The sequence below is a fragment of the Salmo trutta genome, chromosome 28 (assembly GCF_901001165.1).
Source record: "Salmo trutta chromosome 28, fSalTru1.1, whole genome shotgun sequence".
NCBI classification, from domain to species: domain Eukaryota; kingdom Metazoa; phylum Chordata; class Actinopteri; order Salmoniformes; family Salmonidae; genus Salmo; species Salmo trutta.
The window spans coordinates 1,271,656-1,294,363 of record NC_042984.1 but is presented as its reverse complement, the minus strand read 5'-3'; the positions used below and the strand labels follow the sequence as shown (position 1 = coordinate 1,294,363).

General features: G+C 44.9%; 1 protein-coding gene across 1 annotated transcript in view; it reads right to left on the bottom strand.

Moving 5' to 3' along the window:
• Positions 1-6,463: 6,463 nt before the first annotated feature.
• lgr6 (leucine-rich repeat containing G protein-coupled receptor 6) overlaps positions 6,464-22,708 on the bottom strand; it is a 60,126-nt gene continuing 43,881 nt past the window's right edge. Inside the window, 5 exon segments of the mRNA XM_029718248.1 lie at positions 6,464-8,719; positions 12,904-12,984; positions 14,413-14,567; positions 17,712-17,837; positions 22,499-22,570. Of these exon segments, the coding sequence (XP_029574108.1) occupies positions 7,503-8,719; positions 12,904-12,984; positions 14,413-14,567; positions 17,712-17,837; positions 22,499-22,570 (1,651 nt within the window). The 3' untranslated portion in view covers positions 6,464-7,502.

Sequence of the window (22,708 nt, the reverse complement as noted above, 5' to 3'; positions counted from 1 at the left end):
CAAGCCGCCTGGGATTCCCCACATGGCAGCTTCTGGTCATTGTTGCTATCTGACCTAGATGCCTCTCGATCACACAAACTACATTCAAGAAAAACCTTTCAATGAGTAGGTGTATCCAAACTTTTGACTGGTACTGTATATACAACCACTCCAGGACCCCTGGACATTGAATAAGGTACTGACCTGTATATCCAACCACTCCAGGACCCCTGGACATTGAATAAGGTACTGACCGTTATATACAACCACTCCAGGACCCCTGGACATTGAATAAGGTACTGACCTGTATATACAACCACTCCAGGACCCCTGGACATTGAATAAGGTACTGACCCGTCTACATAACCACTCCAGGACCCCTGGACATTGAATAAGGTACTGACCCGTCTACATAACCACTCCAGGACCCCTGGACATTGAATAAGGTACTGACCCGTCTATACAACCACTCCAGGACCCCTGGACATTGAATAAGGTACTGACCCGTCTATATAACCACTCCAGGACCCCTGGACATTGAATAAGGTACTGACCTGTATATCCAACCACTCCAGGACCCCCCTACTATTATTATAATCATTGCATTGTTGGTAAAGAATTTCACTGTACTGTTATACACCTGTTGGTATCCTGTACTGTAATACACCTGTTGTATTCTGTTATACACCTGTTGTATCCTGTTATACACCTGTTGGTATCCTGTACTGTTATACACCTGTTGGTATCCTGTACTGTTATACACCTGTTGTATCCTGTTATACACCTGTTGTATCCTGTTATACACCTGTTGTATCCTGTTATACACCTGTTGGTATCCTGTTATACACCTGTTGTATCCTGTTATACACCTATTGGTATCCTGTACTGTTATACACCTGTTGGTATCCTGTACTGTAATACACCTGTTGGTATCCTGTACTGTTATACACCTGTTGTATCCTGTTATACACCTGTTGGTATCCTGTTATACACCTGTTGGTATCCTGTTATACACCTGTTGGTATCCTGTACTGTTATACACCTGTTGTATCCTGTACTGTTATACACCTGTTGTATCCTGTACTGTTATACACCTGTTGGTATCCTGTACTGTTATACACCTGTTGGTATCCTGTACTGTTATACACCTGTTGTATCCTGTACTGTTATACACCTGTTGTATCCTGTACTGTTATACACCTGTTGGTATCCTGTACTGTAATACACCTGTTGGTATCCTGTACTGTTATACACCTGTTGTATCCTGTTATACACCTGTTGGTATCCTGTACTGTTATACACCTGTTGTATCCTGTTATACACCTGTTGTATCCTGTTATACACCTGTTGGTATCCTGTACTGTTATACACCTGTTGGTATCCTGTACTGTTATACACCTGTTGGTATCCTGTACTGTTATACACCTGTTGTATCCTGTTATACACCTGTTGGTATCCTGTTATACACCTGTTGTATCCTGTTATACACCTATTGGTATCCTGTACTGTTATACACCTGTTGGTATCCTGTACTGTAATACACCTGTTGGTATCCTGTACTGTTATACACCTGTTGTATCCTGTTATACACCTGTTGGTATCCTGTTATACACCTGTTGGTATCCTGTTATACACCTGTTGGTATCCTGTACTGTTATACACCTGTTGTATCCTGTACTGTTATACACCTGTTGTATCCTGTACTGTTATACACCTGTTGGTATCCTGTACTGTTATACACCTGTTGGTATCCTGTACTGTTATACACCTGTTGTATCCTGTACTGTTATACACCTGTTGTATCCTGTTATACACCTGTTGTATCCTGTACTGTTATACACCTGTTGGTATCCTGTACTGTAATACACCTGTTGGTATCCTGTACTGTTATACACCTGTTGTATCCTGTTATACACCTGTTGTATCCTGTACTGTTATACACCTGTTGGTATCCTGTACTGTTATACACCTGTTGTATCCTGTACTGTTATACACCTGTTGTATCCTGTTATACACCTGTTGTATCCTGTTATACACCTGTTGTATCCTGTTATACACCTGTTGTATCCTGTACTGTTATACACCTGTTGTATTCTGTTATACACCTGTTGGTATCCTGTACTGTTATACACCTGTTGTATCCTGTTATACACCTGTTGTATCCTGTTATACACCTGTTGGTATCCTGTTATACACCTGTTGGTATCCTGTACTGTTATACACCTGTTGGTATCCTGTACTGTTATACACCTGTTGGTATCCTGTACTGTTATACACCTGTTGGTATCCTGTTATACACCTGTTGTATCCTGTACTGTTATACACCTGTTGGTATCCTGTACTGTTATACACCTGTTGTATCCTGTTATACACCTGTTGGTATCCTGTACTGTTATACACCTGTTGGTATCCTGTACTGTTATACACCTGTTGGTATCCTGTACTGTTATACACCTGTTGTATCCTGTTATACACCTGTTGGTATCCTGTACTGTTATACACCTGTTGGTATCCTGTACTGTTATACACCTGTTGGTATCCTGTACTGTTATACACCTGTTGTATCCTGTTATACACCTGTTGGTATCCTGTACTGTTATACACCTGTTGTATCCTGTTATACACCTGTTGGTATCCTGTACTGTTATACACCTGTTGGTATCCTGTACTGTTATACACCTGTTGGTATCCTGTACTGTTATACACCTGTTGTATCCTGTTATACACCTGTTGGTATCCTGTACTGTTATACACCTGTTGTATCCTGTTATACACCTGTTGGTATCCTGTACTGTTATACACCTGTTGGTATCCTGTACTGTTATACACCTGTTGTATCCTGTTATACACCTGTTGGTATCCTGTACTGTTATACACCTGTTGTATCCTGTACTGTTATACACCTGTTGGTATCCTGTTATACACCTGTTGTATCCTGTACTGTTATACACCTGTTGTATCCTGTACTGTTATACACCTGTTGGTATCCTGTTATACACCTGTTGGTATCCTGTTATACACCTTTTGGTATCCTGTTATACACCTGTTGTATCCTGTACTGTTTTACACCTGTTGGTATCCTGTACTGTTATACACCTGTTGGTATCCTGTACTGTTATACACCTGTTGGTATCCTGTACTGTTATACACCTGTTGTATCCTGTTATACACCTGTTGGTATCCTGTTATACACCTGTTGGTGTCCTGTTATACACTTGTTGTATCCTGTACTGTTATACACCTGTTGGTATCCTGTTATACACCTGTTGGTATCCTGTTATACACCTGTTGTATCCTGTTATACACCTGTTGTATCCTGTTATACACCTGTTGTATCCTGTTATACACCTGTTGGTATCCTGTACTGTTATACACCTGTTGTATCCTGTTATACACCTGTTGGTATCCTGTTATACACCTGTTGTATCCTGTACTGTTATACACCTGTTGGTATCCTGTACTGTTATACACCTGTTGTATCCTGTACTGTTATACACCTGTTGGTATCCTGTTATACACCTGTTGTATCCTGTTATACACCTGTTGTATCCTGTTATACACCTGTTGTATCCTGTACTGTTATACACCTGTTGGTATCCTGTACTGTTATACACCTGTTGTATCCTGTACTGTTATACACCTGTTGTATCCTGTTATACACCTGTTGTATCCTGTACACGTGGCGAATAAACGTTGAAACTCGAATCGTAACGGCACAAGGCCTTCCGCCCCATCGGTAACCCGTCTATGGGAACAACGACATGCTAGTTCAGAGGTAGTTACATTGTATTTACATCATCAGCTGGTCTCTGTTCAGCAGGGTGGAACGGTACAAAAACACCATACATAGAAATGTATCTGGTGTAGAACAGAACAGACAGGACGTCGTGAATGCATTTCCATCTGCAGCCCCACTGAACAGACCCCAGCTAGCTAGTCTACTGTATAATCCCTGTCCCCCTCACTGAACAGACCCCAGCTAGCTAGTCTACTCTATAATCCCTGTCCCCTCACTGAACAGACCCCAGCTAGCTAGTCTACTGTATAATCCCTGTCCCCTTCACTGAACAGACCCCAGCTAGCTAGTCTACTGTATAATCCCTGTCCCCCTCACTGAACAGACCCCAGCTAGCTAGTCTACTGTATAATCCCTGTCCCCCTCACTGAACAGACCCCAGCTAGCTAGTCTACTGTATAATCCCTGTCCCCCTCACTGAACAGACCCCAGCTAGCTAGTCTACTGTATAATCCCTGTCCCCCTCACTGAACAGACCCCAGCTAGCTAGTCTACTGTATAATCCCTGTCCCCCTCACTGAACAGACCCCAGCTAGCTAGTCTACTGTATAATCCCTGTCCCCCTCACTGAACAGACCCCAGCTAGCTAGTCTACTGTATAATCCCTGTCCCCCTCACTGAACAGACCCCAGCTAGCTAGTCTACTGTATAATCGCTGTCCCCTCACTGAACAGACCCCAGCTAGCTAGTCTACTGTATAATCCCTGTCCCCCTCACTGAACAGACCCCAGCTAGCTAGTCTACTGTATAATCCCTGTCCCCCTCACTGAACAGACCCCAGCTAGCTAGTCTACTCTATAATCCCTGTCCCCTCACTGAACAGACCCCAGCTAGCTAGTCTACTGTATAATCCCTGTCCCCTTCACTGAACAGACCCCAGCTAGCTAGTCTACTGTATAATCCCTGTCCCCCTCACTGAACAGACCCCAGCTAGCTAGTCTACTGTATAATCCCTGTCCCCCTCACTGAACAGACCCCAGCTAGCTAGTCTACTGTATAATCCCTGTCCCCCTCACTGAACAGACCCCAGCTAGCTAGTCTACTGTATAATCCCTGTCCCCCTCACTGAACAGACCCCAGCTAGCTAGTCTACTGTATAATCCCTGTCCCCCTCACTGAACAGACCCCAGCTAGCTAGTCTACTGTATAATCCCTGTCCCCCTCACTGAACAGACCCCAGCTAGCTAGTCTACTGTATAATCCCTGTCCCCCTCACTGAACAGACCCCAGCTAGCTAGTCTACTGTATAATCGCTGTCCCCTCACTGAACAGACCCCAGCTAGCTAGTCTACTGTATAATCCCTGTCCCCCTCACTGAACAGACCCCAGCTAGCTAGTCTACTGTATAATCCCTGTCCCCCTCACTGAACAGACCCCAGCTAGCTAGTCTACTGTATAATCCCTGTCCCCCTCACTGAACAGACCCCAGCTAGCTAGTCTACTGTATAATCCCTGTCCCCTCACTGAACAGACCCCAGCTAGCTAGTCTACTGTATAATCCCTGTCCCCCTCACTGAACAGACCCCAGCTAGCTAGTCTACTGTATAATCCCTGTCCCCCTCACTGAACAGACCCCAGCTAGCTAGTCTACTGTACACCAGAACCTCTATATAATCCCTACCCCCTATACATCACTACTCGTCTGAAAGGATTAGATAAGTGTAAACTTAAACCCAATAGTTTGACATCTTAATGAAGGGTAGGTTTTATACAGTACCCAAGACCAGTCTGGTCACCCTGGTAGTAGATGGAGGTTTTATACAGTACCCAAGACCAGTCTGGTCACCCTGGTAGTAGATGTAGGTTTTATACAGTACCCAAGACCAGTCTGGTCACCCTGGTAGTCGATGTAGGTTTTATACAGTACCCAAGACCAGTCTGGTCACCCTGGTATTCGATGTAGGTTTTATACAGTACCCAAGACCAGTCTGGTCACCCTGGTAGTAGATGTAGGTTTTATACAGTACCCAAGACCAGTCTGGTCACCCTGGTAGTAGATGTAGGTTTTATACAGTACCCAAGACCAGTCTGGTCACCCTGGTAGTAGATGTAGGTTTTATACAGTACCCAAGACCAGTCTGGTCACCCTGGTAGTAGATGTAGGTTTTATACAGTACCCAAGACCAGTCTGGTCACCCTGGTAGTAGATGTAGGTTTTATACAGTACCCAAGACCAGTCTGGTCACCCTGGTAGTAGATGTAGGTTTTATACAGTACCCAAGACCTGTCTGGTCACCTTGGTAGTAGATGTAGGTTTTATACAGTACCCAAGACCAGTCTGGTCACCCTGGTAGTCGATGTAGGTTTTATACAGTACCCAAGACCAGTCTGGTCACCCTGGTAGTCGATGTAGGTTTTATACAGTACCCAAGACCAGTCTGGTCACCCTGGTAGTCGATGTAGGTTTTATACAGTACCCAAGACCAGTCTGGTCACCCTGGTAGTAGATGGAGGTTTTATACAGTACCCAAGACCAGTCTGGTCACCCTGGTAGTAGATGTAGGTTTTATACAGTACCCAAGACCAGTCTGGTCACCCTGGTAGTCGATGTAGGTTTTATACAGTACCCAAGACCAGTCTGGTCACCCTGGTAGTAGATGTAGGTTTTATACAGTACCCAAGACCAGTCTGGTCACCCTGGTAGTAGATGTAGGTTTTATACAGTACCCAAGACCAGTCTGGTCACCCTGGTAGTAGATGTAGGTTTTATACAGTACCCAAGACCAGTCTGGTCACCCTGGTAGTAGATGTAGGTTTTATACAGTACCCAAGACCTGTCTGGTCACCCTGGTAGTAGATGTAGGTTTTATACAGTACCCAAGACCAGTCTGGTCACCCTGGTAGTAGATGTAGGTTTTATACAGTACCCAAGACCAGTCTGGTCACCCTGGTAGTCGATGTAGGTTTTATACAGTACCCAAGACCAGTCTGGTCACCCTGGTAGTAGATGTAGGTTTTATACAGTACCCAAGACCAGTCTGGTCACCCTGGTAGTAGATGTAGGTTTTATACAGTACCCAAGACCAGTCTGGTCACCCTGGTAGTAGATGTAGGTTTTATACAGTACCCAAGACCTGTCTGGTCACCCTGGTAGTAGATGTAGGTTTTATACAGTACCCAAGACCAGTCTGGTCACCCTGGTAGTAGATGTAGGTTTTATACAGTACCCAAGACCTGTCTGGTCACCCTGGTAGTAGATGTAGGTTTTATACAGTACCCAAGACCAGTCTGGTCACCCTGCTAGTAGATGTAGGTTTTATACAGTACCCAAGACCAGTCTGGTCACCCTGGTAGATGGAGGTTTTATACAGTACCCAAGACCAGTCTGGTCACCCTGGTAGTAGATGTAGGTTGGATTGAATTGAGGCCTTAGTGATATGCTTAGTAGTAGACTCTTCAAATAGTGTTGTACGATGTCTCTTTGTGGAGCGATGCTGACGTTATTAATGAAGATGCTTTCTCCAGGACTGATGCTCTTTCAAAAGCCCCCTGCCGCTGTTCTTCTGTAATGGTCCCCTTATGAGTGAGGGACGGATGGAGAGAGAGAGAGAGAGAGAGAGAGAGGAGGGAGGGAAGAGGAGAGGAGGGACGGAAGGAGAGAGGAGGGAGGGGAGAAGGGAGGAGAAAGAAGGAGGCAGTAGGGAATGTGTTGGTTTATAAAGTCTCGTAGGGTCCCAGCCAGCGGTGCTTTACAACTGAGATTTGTGTCCCATTGTAGTTTAGTGATTCATACCTTCCCACTCTGTCTCCCTCTCTCTCTCTCCATATCTCTTTCCCTCTCTCTTTCACTCTCCATCTCTCTTTCTCTCAGGCTGGGGGAAGGTGTCTGACAGGGGATCAGAGGAACCGAGGAGGAGGAGGAGGAGGAGGAAGAAGAGCAGTGGGAGAATCTGATTGGATCCATCCTGGGTTGGAGGGCTGGGCTTCCACCGTAGAGGGCGTCAGCCTCGGCGAGTGACACCTGCGTCGACAAATCAGAACACAAGCTCTTCTCTGTGTCCACAGAGACCAGCGAATCTTCAAGTGTACGGTCCCGGTGTAACTCGGGGCGTGCCTTGGGATGCGGCCAGAACAAGAAGTGGGTGTGGTCTCGTGTGAATAGGAGGAAGAGGAGCGGGTTGATGCAGGAGGGGAGGGGTTGGAGAAGGAGTAAGACAGCCTTCAGCACCTCCTCTCCCAGAGAAAGCAGCCCCAGCAGGGAGCAGAGAGACAGGAAGGCTACTGGGATATAGAGGAGACCGTTAATGAAGATCAACCAGGTGATGTGTTTAATCATGCTACAGTCCCACAGCCCCTCACACTCTCCTCTCAGCAGCTCCCAGTACAGACGGATGTAGGAGACTGTCACTATTAGCAGACACAGAGTATTCATCATGATCAGAGAGAGAGGGAAGCCTAGAGAGGAGGGGAGATGGGAGGAAGGGGGATGCAGGGGGGAGGGCAGGCAGAGAGGGGAGGAACCGTACTCCCCCACATTGACCAGAGGGAGGGACGCCAGGGTGAGAGAGAGGGTGAGGCAGAAGAATGCGCACGTACGGACGCTCCCGTGTGACGGCGACTTCCCGTAGGCCCGTGCGCACGTCACGCTCACGCCACACTGCACGGCCGCCAGGGTCAACAGCAGCACGCTCGCCTCGGACGCAAACACCCACACCCACCCAGTCACCTGGCAACCGGGACCCGACTCCCAGCGGGCGCCGTGGCGACCAAATTCTCCCAGCGTGACGGCGTCCACGAGGGCAAGCGTGCATGTGCATACGCCGGTTAGGAGGTTGGCAGCGGCCATGCAGGCGGTGGTGAACCGCAGCGGGGAGAGATAGCCCACCGAACCGAAGAGCGACAGCAGCAAGAGAGAGTTCCCAAGTAGAGACACGATGGAGATGCACCACAGGCCCACACGGACCAACCAGCTGCCTAGCAGGGAGTCACATGGCCGGAACGGACCTAGGCGGGCGAGAAAAGGTGAGAGAGACATACTTTTAACAATAGGTGCATTAGCAAAGTATTCAGACCTCTTGACTTTTTCCACATTTTGTTAGGTTACAGCCTTATTCTAAAATGGATTCAATTGTTTTTTCCCCTCATCAATCTGCACACAACACCCCATAATGACATCACAATACCCCATAATGACATCACAATACCCCATAATGACATCACAAAACCCCATAATGACATCACAATACCCCATAATGACATCACAATACCCCATAATGACATCACAATACCCCATAATGACAAAACCAAAACAGGTTTTTATAAAAAAAAAAAAAAAAATTTTTATTTTTTTTATTTTTATTTCACCTTTATTTAACCAGGTAGGCAAGTTGAGAACAAGTTCTCATTTACAATTGCGACCTGGCCAAGATAAAGCAAAGCAGTTCGACAACATACAAAAACACAGAGTTACACATGGAGTAAAACAACATACAATCAATGATGCAGTAGAAAAAAATAAGACTATATACAATGTGAGCAAATGATGTGAGATAATGGAGGTAAAGGCAAAAAAATGCCATGGTGGCAAAGTAATAAAGTATGGCAAGAAAAAACACTGGAATGGTAGATTTGTAGTTTGAAGAAAGTTAAAAGTTAAAATATAAATAATATGGTGCAAAGGAGCAAAATAAATAAAATAAATAAATACAGTAGGGGAAAAGGTAGTAGTTTGGGCTCAATTAAAGATGGGCTATGTACAGGTGCAGAGATCTGTGAGCTGCTCTGACAGCTGGTGCTTAAAGCTAGTGAGGGAGATAAGTGTTTCCAGTTTTAGAGATTTTTGTAGTTCGTTCCAATCATTGGCAGCTGAGAACTGGAAGGAGAGACGACCAAAGGAGGAGTTGCTTGCAAATGTTTGGAAATGTTTTTCAAATAAAGAACTAAAATATCACATTTACATAAGTATTCCGTCTCTTTACTCAGTACTTTGTTAAAGCACCTTTAGCAGTGATTACAGCCTTGAGCCTTCTTGGGTATGTAAGAATATTTCCAAGATAAATACACAACGCAGAGGTCTAAAAGTCAATAGAGTACCAACGATCAATGGAAATAGTGTTTTTTTCCTGGAATAGGGAATTAATGAGCAATGGATCAGAGACATGGGAGGAATTTGCCTTCTGAAATAGGTTACTTGTTATTTGGCCATTGGCCCAGTTTAATTGCAAGGAATTCTAATTGGTCAACCACAGGCTAGGGCTGGGTTATAAAACTACATCCTGTCCCTTTGTTCTGTGGAGAGAGATTCACTGGAGAGAGAATCACTGGAGAGAGAATCACTGGAGAGAATCACTGGAGAGAGAATCACTGGAGAGAGAATCACTGGAGAGAGAATCACTGGAGAGAGAATCACTGGAGAGAATCACTGGAGAGAGAATCACTGGAGAGAGAATCACTGGAGAGAGAATCACTGGAGAGAATCACTGGAGAGAGAATCACTGGAGAGAATCACTGGAGAGAGAATCACTGGAGAGAGAATCACTGGAGAGAGAATCACTGGAGAGAGAATCACTGGAGAGAATCACTGGAGAGAGAATCACTGGAGAGAATCACTGGAGAGAATCACTGGAGAGAATCACTGGAGAGAGAATCACTGGAGAGAATCACTGGAGAGAATCACTGGAGAGAGAATCACTGGAGAGAATCACTGGAGAGAGAATCACTGGAGAGAGAATCACTGGGGAGAGAATCACTGGAGAGAATCACTGGAGAGAGAATCACTGGAGAGAGAATCACTCCAGAATGACCATCTACCTCCCTGTATGATTTGTCCTCTTCAAATAAACCTATTTTCCTCCCCCTGATTTGCTTTGGGGTCTGTGTTATTAAAGAATAACATCAACTGCTAACAGGTATGACGCTACAAGCTTGGCACACCTGTATTTGGGGAGTTTCTCCCATTCTTCTCTGCAGATCCTCTCAAGCTCTGTCAGGTTGGATGGGGAGCGTTGCTGTACTCAAGGACATTCAGAGAGTTTTCCCGAAGCCACTCCTGCGTTGTCTTGGCTGTGTGCTTAGGGTCGTTGTGCTGTTGGAATGTGAACCTTCGCCCCAGTCTGAATTCCTGAGAACTCTGGGGCAGGTTTTCATCAAAGATTTCTCTGTGCTTTGCTCCATTCTTCTTTCCCTCGATCCTGACTAGTCTCCCAGTCCCTGCCACTGAAAAACATCCCCACAGCATGACGCTGCCACCACCATGCTTCACCGTAGGGAGGGTGCCAGGTTTCCTCCAGACGTGACGCTTGGCATTCAGGCCAAAGCGTTCAATCTTGGTTTCATCAGACCAGAGAATCTTGTTTCTAACGGTATGAGTCCTTTAGGTGCCTTTTGGTAAACTCCAAGCGGGCTGTCATGTGCCTTTTACGGAGGAGTGGCTTCCGTCTGGCCACTCTACCATAAAGGCCTGATTGGTGGAGTGCTGCAGAGATGGTTGTCCTTCTGGAAAGTTCTCCCATCTCCACAGAGGAACTCTGGAGCTCTGTCAGAGTGACCATCAGGATCTTGGTCACCTCCCTGACCAAGGACCTTCTCCCCAAATTTCTCAGTTTGGTAGGGCGGCCAGCTCTAGGAAAAGTCTTGCTGGTTCCAAACTTCTTCAATTTAAGAATGATGGAGGCCACTGTGTTCTTGGGGACCTTCAATGCTGCAGAACGGTTTGTGCCTTGACACAATCCTGTCTCGACCGCATGGCTTCATTTTTGGACTGACATGCACTGTCAAATGTGGGACCTTATATAGACAGGTGTGTGCCTTTCCAAATCATGTCCAATCAATTGAATTTACCACAGGTGGACTACAATCAAGTTGTAGAAACATCTCAAGGATGATCAACGGAAACAGGATGAACCTGAGCTCAATTTAGAGTCTCATATCAAAGGGTCTGAATACTTATGTAAATAAGGTATATCAGTTTTTGAATTTTAATACATTTGCAAACATTTCTAAAAACCTGTTTTCCCTTTGTCATTATGGGGTATTGTGATGTCATTATGGGGTATTGTGATGTCATTATGGGGTATTGTGATGTCATTATGGGGTATTGTGTGTAGATTGATGAGGGGAACGTTTTATTGAATCCATTTTAGAATAAGGCTGTAACGTAACAAAATGTCAGTGGTGTGTACCTGGTACAGGTGAATTAAACAGTGGTGTGTACCTGGTACAGGTGTATTAAACAGTGGTGTGTGTACCTGGTACAGGTGTATTAAACAGTGGTGTGTGTACCTGGTACAGGTGTATTAAACAGTGGTGTGTGTACCTGGTACAGGTGTATTAAACAGTGGTGTGTGTACCTGGTACAGGTGTATTAAACAGTGGTGTGTGTACCTGGTACAGGTGTATTAAACAGTGGTGTGTGTACCTGGTACAGGTGTATTAAACAGTGGCGTGTGTACCTGGTACAGGTGTATTAAACAGTGGTGTGTGTACCTGGTACAGGTGTATTAAACAGTGGTGTGTGTACCTGGTACAGGTGTATTAAACAGTGGTGTGTGTACCTGGTACAGGTATATTAAACAGTGGCGTGTGTACCTGGTACAGGTGTATTAAACAGTGGTGTGTGTACCTGGTACAGGTATATTAAACAGTGGTGTGTGTACCTGGTACAGGTGTATTAAACAGTGGCGTGTGTACCTGGTACAGGTGTGTTAAACAGTGGTGTGTATACCTGGTACAGGTATGTTAAACAGTGGCGTGTGTACCTGGTACAGGTGTATTAAACAGTGGTGTGTACCTGGTACAGGTGTATTAAACAGTGGTGTGTACCTGGTACAGGTGTATTAAACAGTGGTGTGTACCTGGTACAGGTGTATTAAACAGTGGTGTGTGTACCTGGTACAGGTGTATTAAACAGTGGTGTGTGTACCTGGTACAGGTGTATTAAACAGTGGTGTGTACCTGGTACAGGTGTATTAAACAGTGGTGTGTACCTGGTACAGGTGTATTAAACATTGGTGTGTGTACCTGGTACAGGTGTATTAAACAGTGGTGTGTACCTGGTACAGGTGTATTAAACATTGGTGTGTGTGTACCTGGTACAGGTGTATTAAACATTGGTGTGTGTACCTGGTACAGGTGTATTAAACAGTGGTGTGTATACCTGGTACAGGTGTATTAAACAGTGGTGTGTGTACCTGGTACAGGAGAGCACTGGATGTTAGTCTGTAGTTTAGATTCCTGTAATTCCATCTGGAGGTCCTCCAGGTCCGGGTCATCTGAATAAACAACAGAACAGACAAGTCAGTTAATGGGTAAGATAATGGAGTCTATAGATAAGATAATGAAGTATATAGATACGATAATGAAGTATATAGATAAGGTAATGAAGTCTATAGATAAGGTAATGGTCTTTAGATAAGATAATGGAGTCTATCGATAAGATCATGGAGTATATATATGATAATGGAGTGTATATATAAGATAATTGGGGTCCTTAGATAAGATAATGAAATCTATCGAAAATGTAATGAAGTCTATAGCTACGATAATGGAGTTTATAGATAAGATAATGTAGTCTGTTGATAAGATAATGAAATCAATAAATAAGATAATGTAGTCTATAGATGACATAAGGGAGTCTATATGCAAGATAAGGAAGTCTATAGATAAGGTAATGTAGTCTATAGATACGAGATTTGAGTCTATAGATAAGGTAATAGAGACTATAGATATGGTAATGGTCTTTTGATAATGTAATGGTATATAGATAAGGTAATGGTCTATAGATAAGATAATGGAGTCTATAGATAAGGTAATAGAGACTATAGATAAGATAATGGGGTCTATATATAAGATAATGGAGTCTATAGATAAGGTAATGGAGTCTGTAGATAAGATAATGGAGTCTATAGATAAGGTAATGGTCTATAGATAAGATAATGGAGTCTATAGAGTGTGTGTTGCTGTGCCAGGTATCTAAGTAGGGCTCGGACATGTTAGAAACAGCATCTGTTCCAGACTCACAGACAGAGCATTAGCCTGTTACCCTGCCCTGACCCCGAAACCTAGTGTGTGTGTGTGTGTGTGTTCGTTCTTACAGTATGTGTGCGTGCGCTATGCGTGTGTGTGTTCTTACAGAGTGTGTCTGTGCGGATGGGGTATAGGGCGACGGGTTCTTACAGAGTGTGTGTGTGTGGATGGGGTATAGGGCGACGGGTTCTTACAGAGTGTGTCTGTGTGGATGGGGTATAGGGCGACGGTTCTTATAGAGTGTGTGTGTGTGGATGGGGTATAGGGCGACGGGTTCTTACAGAGTGTGTCTGTGTGGATGGGGTATAGGGCGACGGGTTCTTACAGAGTGTGTCTGTGCGGATGGGGTATAGGGCGACGGTTCTTATAGAGTGTGTGTGTGTGGATGGGGTATAGGGCGACGGTTCTTATAGAGTGTGTGTGTGTGGATGGGGTATAGGGCGACGGGTTCTTACAGAGTGTGTCTGTGCGGATGGGGTATAGGGCGACGGGTTCTTACAGAGTGTGTCTGTGTGGATGGGGTATAGGGCGACGGTTCTTATAGAGTGTGTGTGTGTGGATGGGGTATAGGGCGACGGGTTCTTACAGAGTGTGTCTGTGCGGATGGGGTATAGGGCGACGGGTTCTTACAGAGTGTGTCTGTGTGGATGGGGTATAGGGCGACGGGTTCTTACAGAGTGTGTCTGTGTGGATGGGGTATAGGGCGACGGTCCTCTGGTCTAGCTCCTCCTCCTCACTGCTCTGCTCAGTCTCCAGTTGGCTGATGGACTTATAGCTGTCACATGACCCGTAGACACAGCACTGGTATGCATACGGCATCTCTACCACCCTGAGAGAGAGAGAGAGAGAGAGAGAGAGAGAGGTGTTCAATGCAGGTCTACAGTAGTCTATATGAGGTGTTCAGGTCTACAGTAGTCTATATGAGGTGTTCAGGCCTACAGTAGTCTATATGTGGTGTTCAGGCCTACAGTAGTCTATATGAGGTGTTCAGGTCTACAGTAGTCTATATGAGGTGTTCAGGTCTACAGTAGTCTATATGAGGTGTTCAGGTCTACAGTAGTCTATATGAGGTGTTCAGGTCTACAGTAGACTATATGAGGTGTTAAATACAGACCTACAGTAGTCTATATGAGGTGTTCAGGTCTACAATAGTCTATATGAGGTGTTCAGGTCTACAGTAGTCTATATGAGGTGTTCAGGTGTTCAGGTCTACAGTAGTCTATATGAGGTGTTCAGGCCTACAGTAGTCTATATGAGGTGTTCAGGTCTATAGTAGTCTATATGAGGTGATCAGGTCTACAGTAGTCTATATGAGGTGTTCAGGACTACAGTAGTCTATATGAGGTGTTCAGGTCTACAGTAGTCTGTCTATAGGAAGTGTTCAGGTCTACAGTAGTCTATATGAGGTGTTCAGGCCTACAGTAGTCTATATGAGGTGTTCAGGTCTATAGTAGTCTATATGAAGTGTTCAGGTCTACAGTAGTCTATATGAGGTGTTCAGGCCTACAGTAGTCTATATGAGGTGTTAAATACAGACCTACAGTAGTCTATATGAGGTGTTCAGGTCTACAGTAGTCTATATGAGGTGTTCAGGTCTACAGTAGTCTATATGAGGTGTTCAGGTGTTCAGGCCTACAGTAGTCTATATGAGGTGTTCAGGTCTACAGTAGTCTATATGAAGTGTTCAGGTCTACAGTAGTCTATATGAGGTGTTCAGGCCTACAGTAGTCTATATGAGGTGTTAAATACAGACCTACAGTAGTCTATATGAGGTGTTCAGGTCTACAGTAGTCTATATGAGGTGTTCAGGTCTACAGTAGTCTATATGAGGTGTTCAGGTGTTCAGGCCTACAGTAGTCTATATGAGGTGTTCAGGTCTACAGTAGTCTATATGAGGTGATCAGGTCTACAGTAGTCTATATGAGGTGTTCAGGTCTACAGTAGTCTGTCTATATGAGGTGTTCAGGTCTACAGTAGTCTGTCTATATGTGGTGTTCAGGCCTACAGTAGTCTGTCTATATGAGGTGTTCAGGTGTTCAGGTCTACAGTAGTCTATATGAAGTGTTCAGGTCTACAGTAGTCTATATGAGGTGTTCAGGTCTACAGTAGTCTATATGAGGTGTTCAGGCCTACAGTAGTCTATATGAGGTGTTCAGGTCTACAGTAGTCTGTCTATATGTGGTTAACACCATGGGCCAAATAGGTGACTGTAAATTGCATTTTATTGTGTTTGTATGATGCAAGACCTCACTTTACAAAATACAATTCATTATTATTACCATTCAGAGATGTAGACTACCCCTCTGACTATTGGCTTATTTTCATAGTCAAGCCTGTCTCAAAATACAATACTGCCCCTTTAATTAAGACAAAGCTTTTTTACCCGACTGGCTTTTCAAAGACAGCTTAAAATATAGCTTACACATTTTGTGCTCTTGTAGGAAGCAGTAACTCCCCACTGCTGACCTATACTCACTAGCTTGCAAAGAATATCAACAAATGTTCAAACCTATGGCTCTGAACTGATTTAAAAAGCACATGAACTTGAACCACCAATCGAATTGTACTCCGTTATGCTCTCGCTCTACCTACAACTACGTCACAGACTCAATCTTACAACGTTAGATGTGTTTTAGTTTGTTGCTTTGAAAAGGAGCTGATGAAATGTCCTGGACACGCTTGGCCGTTTCTGGTAAGGTCGTAGTGAATTCGGTGAGCATATCCATGTACACAGACATCACAGGAGAATGTTCATTACCCAGCGTGAATGCTCTCTTCTCCAGATTGACGCTGGGGAGCCTGACAGAACACCGTCGTCGCTTACAAAAGCCCACACGTTGTTAAAGTCAACCCAATTGTTGTTGAGACAGGAAATGACAGCTTGGGCCACAGTGGTAAAGTTTCCTTAATCCAAGAAAGCCAGGTCTGCTAGATATTTTTCTCCTCAGACAGCAGTCAATCACTCACTGAGCTGTCTGCAACCCTGTAGCTGTCACTCACTCACTGAGCTGTCTGCAACCCTGCAGCTGTCAATCACTCACTGAGCTGTCTGCACCCTGCAGCTGTCAATCACTCACTGAGCTGTCTGCAACCCTGCAGCTGTCAATCACTCACTGAGCTGTCTGCAGCCCTGCAGCTGTCAATCACTCACTGAGCTGTCTGCAGCCCTGCAGCTGTCAATCACTCACTGAGCTGTCTGCACCCTGCAGCTGTCAATCACTCACTGAGCTGTCTGCAACCCTGCAGCTGTCAATCACTCACTGAGCTGTCTGCAGCCCTGCAGCTGTCAATCACTCACTGAGCTGTCTGCACCCTGCAGCTGTCAATCACTCACTGAGCTGTCTGCACCCTGCAGCTGTCAATCACTCACTGAGCTGTCTGCACCCTGCAGCTGTCAATCACTCACTGAGCTGTCTGCACCCTGCAGCTGTCAATCACTCACTGAGCTGTCTGCAGCCCTGCAGCTGTCAATCACTCACTGAGCTGTCTGCACCCTACAGCTGTCAATCACTCACTGAGCTGTCTGCACCCTGCAGCTGTCAATCACTCACTGAGCTGTCTGCAGCCCTGCAGCTGTCAATCACTCACTGAGCTGTCTGCACCCTGCAGCTGTCAATCACACAGGGGAGGTGCTTTGGTGGGTTTAGTGGGCTACACTTTTCGGTGATTCAAATACATAAATGAAAACAGAGGGGAAAAAAACATAAATTCAACAACAAGTACATTTTATTTAAATTTCCTATCAGTTGGCAGTTTATTTTTAGCTTTAAAATCCTATTCGTTCTGTTTGAAATTTTTGCGGCATTTCCGTCAAGAATTATGCGTGCGCGGATTCGTTGTGGGTCTGCGTGGGAAGTGTTCAGGGCTGAAGGGTTAGGGTTGAGTGACAGAGGTCAGGTGTTAGAGTTAGGGGTCATCGTACCTTATCCGTGGGAAGAGTTAGGGATCAGAGGTTTGGGGTCAGGGGTCATACCTCATGCGGGTGAAGAGTTCAGGGCTGAAGTCCTCATAGAGCTCCATGTTTCCTTTCAGCTTCAGATGGGTCAGTCCTCCCAGACCACCCACAGGAAGTGATGTCAGACTGTTCTCACTCAGGTCCCTGTAAAGGGAGGGAGGGATTTCAGTAATGTATAAAATTATTATGAAAACACTTACTGTGAAATCCACAAACATGGTCTGTGCTCCTTGCATGTTTGTAAGCGTCATGTCATTTGTTCTCTGCTAATACAGTGGCTTCCTTCTAGAGGAAAGGGGTTTCCTTCCTTCTAGAGGAAAGGGGTTTCCTTCTAGAGGAAAGGGGTTTCCTTCTAGAGAAAGGGGTTTCCTTCCTTCTAGAGGAAAGGGGTTCCTTCTAGAGAAAGGGGTTTCCTTCGAGAGGAAAGGGGTTTCCTTCTAGAGAAAGGGGTTTCCTTCTAGAGAAAGGGGTTTCCTTCGAGAGGAAAGGGGTTTCCTTCTAGAGAAAGGGGTTTCCTTCTAGAGAAAAGGGGGTTCCTTCTAGAGAAAGGGGTTTCCTTCTAGAGAAAGGGGGTTCCTTCTAGAGAAAGGGGTTTCCTTCTAGAGAAAGGGGTTTCCTTCTAGAGAAAGGGGGTTCCTTCTAGAGAAAGGGGGTTCCTTCTAGAGAAAGGGGTTTCCTTCTAGAGAAAGGGGTTTCCTTCTAGAGAAAGGGGGTTCCTTCTAGAGGAAAGGGGGTTCCTTCTAGAGGAAAGGGGTTTCCTTCTAGAGGAAAGGGGTTTCCTTCTAGAGAAAGGGGGTTCCTTCTAGAGAAAGGGGTTTCCTTCTAGAGAAAGGGGGTTCCTTCTAGAGGAAAGGGGGTTCCTTCTAGAGGAAAGGGGTTTCCTTCTAGAGGAAAGGGGTTTCCTTCTAGAGAAAGGGGGTTCCTTCTAGAGGAAAGGGGTTTCCTTCTAGAGAAAGGGGTTTCCTTCTAGAGAAAGGGGTTTCCTTCTAGAGAAAGGGGTTTCCTTCTAGAGAAAGGGGCTTCCATCCTTCTAGAGAAAGGGGTTTCCTTCTAGAGGAAAGGGGTTTCCTTCTAGAGAAAGGGGTTTCCTTCTAGAGGAAAGGGGCTTCCATCCTTCTAGAGAAAGGGGTTTCCTTCTAGAGGAAAGGGGTTTCCTTCTAGAGAAAGGGGCTTCCATCCTTCTAGAGAAAGGGGTTTCCTTCTAGAGGAAAGGGGCTTCCTTCTAGAGGAAAGGGGTTTCCTTCTAGAGGAAAGGGGTTTCCTTCTAGAGAAAGGGGTTTCCATCCTTCTAGAGAAAGGAGTTTCCTTCCTTCTAGAGAAAGGGGTTTCCTTCTAGAGAAAGGGGTTTCCTTCTAGAGAAAGGGGTTTCCTTCTAGAGAAAGGGGTTTCCTTCTAGAGGAAAGGGGGTTCCTTCCTTCTAGAGGAAAGGGGGTTCCTTCCTTCTAGAGGAAAGGGGTTTCCTTCTAGAGAAAGGGGGTTCCTTCTAGAGAAAGGGGTTTCCTTCTAGAGGAAAGGGGTTTCCTTCTAGAGGAAAGGGGTTTCCTTCTAGAGAAAGGGGCTTCCTTCTAGAGGAAAGGGGTTTCCTTCTAGAGGAAAGGGGGTTCCTTCCTTCTAGAGGAAAGGGGGTTCCTTCCTTCTAGAGGAAAGGGGTTTCCTTCTAGAGAAAGGGGGTTCCTTCTAGAGAAAGGGGGTTCCTTCTAGAGAAAGGGGTTTCCTTCGAGAGGAAAGGGGTTTCCTTCTAGAGAAAGGGGTTTCCTTCTAGAGAAAGGGGTTTCCTTCTAGAGGAAAGGGGCTTCCTTCTAGAGAAAGGGGTTTCCTTCTAGAGGAAAGGGGGTTCCTTCTAGAGAAAGGGGTTTCCTTCTAGAGGAAAGGGGTTTCCTTCTAGAGAAAGGGGTTTCCTTCCTTCTAGAGAAAGGGGTTTCCTTCCTTCTAGAGAAAGGGGTTTCCTTCCTTCTAGAGAAAGGGGTTTCCTTCCTTCTAGAGAAAGGGGTTTCCTTCCTTCTAGAGAAAGGGGTTTCCTTCTAGAGAAAGGGGTTTCCTTCTAGAGAAAGGGGTTTCCTTCTAGAGGAAAGGGGTTTCCTTCTAGAGAAAGGGGTTTCCTTCTAGAGGAAAGGGGGTTCCTTCTAGAGAAAGGGGTTTCCTTCCTTCTAGAGGAAAGGGGTTTCCTTCTAGAGAAAGGGGTTTCCTTCTAGAGAAAGGGGTTTCCTTCGAGAGAAAAGGGTTTTCATGTGATTACATGTACCTCTGTGTCGTCTCAGCCAACACAAGTAACTGATGATAAACCTTTCTGGTTACAACCTTTTTCGTCAAGACAGATCTTCCAAAGTTGGTGGAGTGTCAATCTTTACCAAGGATCACCTTCAGTGCTCGGTTGTCTCCACCAAGTCTGTGCCCCAAACAATTTGATTTGCTGGTTTTATACATGAAACTTTCAAATAGCTCTTTGTTGACTGTTGCTGGGTGCTATCGTCCTCCCTCAGCACCGGCCTGTACCCTACCTGCCCTAAGCTCTCTCCTGGCCCCATACACTAAGTCTGAATTTGTCCTGCTAGGTGACCTAAACTGGGACATGCTTAATTAACCTGTTGGGGCTAGGGGGCAGTATTTTCACGGCCAGATAAAAAACGTACCCGATTTAAACTGGTTACTACTCTGGCCCAGAAACAAGAATATGCATATAATTAGTAGATTTGGATAGAAAACACTGTAAAGTTTCTAAAACTGTTTGAATGGTGTCTGTGAGTATAACAGAACGCATATGGCAGGCCAAAACCTGAGAAGATTCCATACAGGAAGTGCCCTGTCTGACAATTTGTTCTCCTTCTGTGCCATCTCTATCGAAAATACAGCATCTCTGCTGTAACATGACATTTTCTAAGGCTTCCATTGGCTTTCAGAAGGTGCCAGAAAGTGTAATGGGGTGTCTGAAGTCTCTGGGCGAAGTACAGCAGCTCTGTTTGTGAGTGGTCAGGCTGGGAACAGTGACACTGGAGATGCACGTTCATGAAAATTCTCCATTTTTTTCTTTCAGCCTTTGAATGAATACAACGTCGCCCGGTTGGAATATTATCGCTATTTTACGAGGAAAATAGCATAAAAATTGATTTTAAACAGCGTTTGACATGCTTAGAAGTACGGTAATGGAATATTTTGAATTTCTTTGTCACAAAATGCGCTCGCGCGTCACCCTTCGGATACTGACTTGAACGCACGAACAAAACGGAGGTATTTGAATATAACTATGGATTATTTGGAACCAAAACAACATTTGTTGTTGAAGTAGAAGTCCTGGGATTACATTCTGATGAAGAACAGCAAAGGTAATCCAATTTATCTTATAGTAAATCTGAGTTTGGTGAGGGCCAAACTTGGTGGGTGTCAAATTAGCTAGCCGTGATGGCCAGGCTATGTACTCAGAATATTGCAAATGTGCTTTCGCCGAAAAGCTATTTTAAAATCTGACACCGCAGTTGCATAAAGGAGTTCTGTATCTATAATTCTTAAAATAATTGTTATGTATTTTGTGAACGTTAATCGTGAGTAATTTAGTAAATTCACCGGAAGTTTGCGGTGGGTATGCTAGTTCTGAACATCACATGCTAATGTGAAAAGCTCGTTTTTGATATAAATATGAACTTGATTGAACAAAACATGCATGTATTGTATAACATAATGTCCTAGGAGTGTCATCTGATGAAGATCATCAAAGGTTAGTGCTGCATTTAGCTGTGGTTTTGGTTTTTGTGACATATATGCTTGCTTTGAAAATAGCTGTGCGATTATTTTTGGCAGGGTACTCTCCTGACATAATCTAATGTTTTTCTTTCGCTGTGAAGCCTTTTTGAAATCGGACAATGTGGTTAGATTAACGAGAGTCTTGTCTTTAAAATGGTGTAAAATAGTCATATGTTTGAGAAATTGAAGTTATAGCATTTTTGAGGTATTTGTATTTCGCGCCACGTCATTCCACTGGCTGTTGACGTCCCACCTTGGGAGGTTAAGTATGCTCTCTCTAATTCTCTCTTTCTCTCTTTCTTTCTTTCTCTCTCTCGGAGTACCTGAGCCCTAGGACCATGCCTCAGGACTACCTGGCATGATGACTCCTTGCTGTCCCCAGTCCACCTGGCCATGCTGCTGCTCCAGTTTCAACAGTTCTGCCTGCAGCTATTGAACCCTGACCTGTTCACCGGACGTGCTACCTGTCCCAGACCTGCTTTTTTCAACTCTCTAGAGACAGCAGGAGCGGTAGAGATACTCTGAATGATCAGCTATGAAAAGCCAACTGACATTTACTCCTGAGGTGCTGACTTGTTGCACCCTCTACAACTACTGTGATTATTATTATTTGACCATGCTGGTCATTTATGAACATTTGAACATCTTGGCCAAGTTCTGTTATAATCTCCACCCGACACAGCCAGAAGAGGACTGGCCACCCCTCATAGCCTGGTTCCTCTCTAGGTTTCTTCCTAGGTTCTGGCCTTTCTAGGGAGTTTTTCCTAGCCACCGTGCTTCTACACCTGCATTGCTTGCTGTTTGGTGTTTTAGGCTGTGTTTTTGTACAGCACTTTGAGATATCAGCTGATGTAAGAAGGGCTTTATAAATACATTTGATTTGGTCTGTCTGTCTGCCTGCCTGCCTGCCTGCCTGCCTGCCTGCCTGCCTGCCTGCCTGCCTCCCTCCCTCTCAGTTCCTAGAGTCGCTGTCAGTGTTGGCCTAAAGAGTTGCTTTAATTAAGGTGAACCAAAGTTTCCCTGACTTGCTTGGTGGTGTGCGTGGGATATATGTGTGTATGTATACTCACAGCTTGGTCAGAGAATGGAACGAAATGAAGGCATCAGGGTGAATCCACGCAATACTGTTGAAGCTGAGATCTCTGGGGGGAGAGAGAGAGAATTAGTTACTGTCATTATTCCGAATTTTGTGTTTAGTGCCTATCTGTTAGAGTAACAGTATTCACAGAGAGTAACAGTTTGTGTGTAGGGGAAAGAGTATACTGACAGAGTAAAGAGTA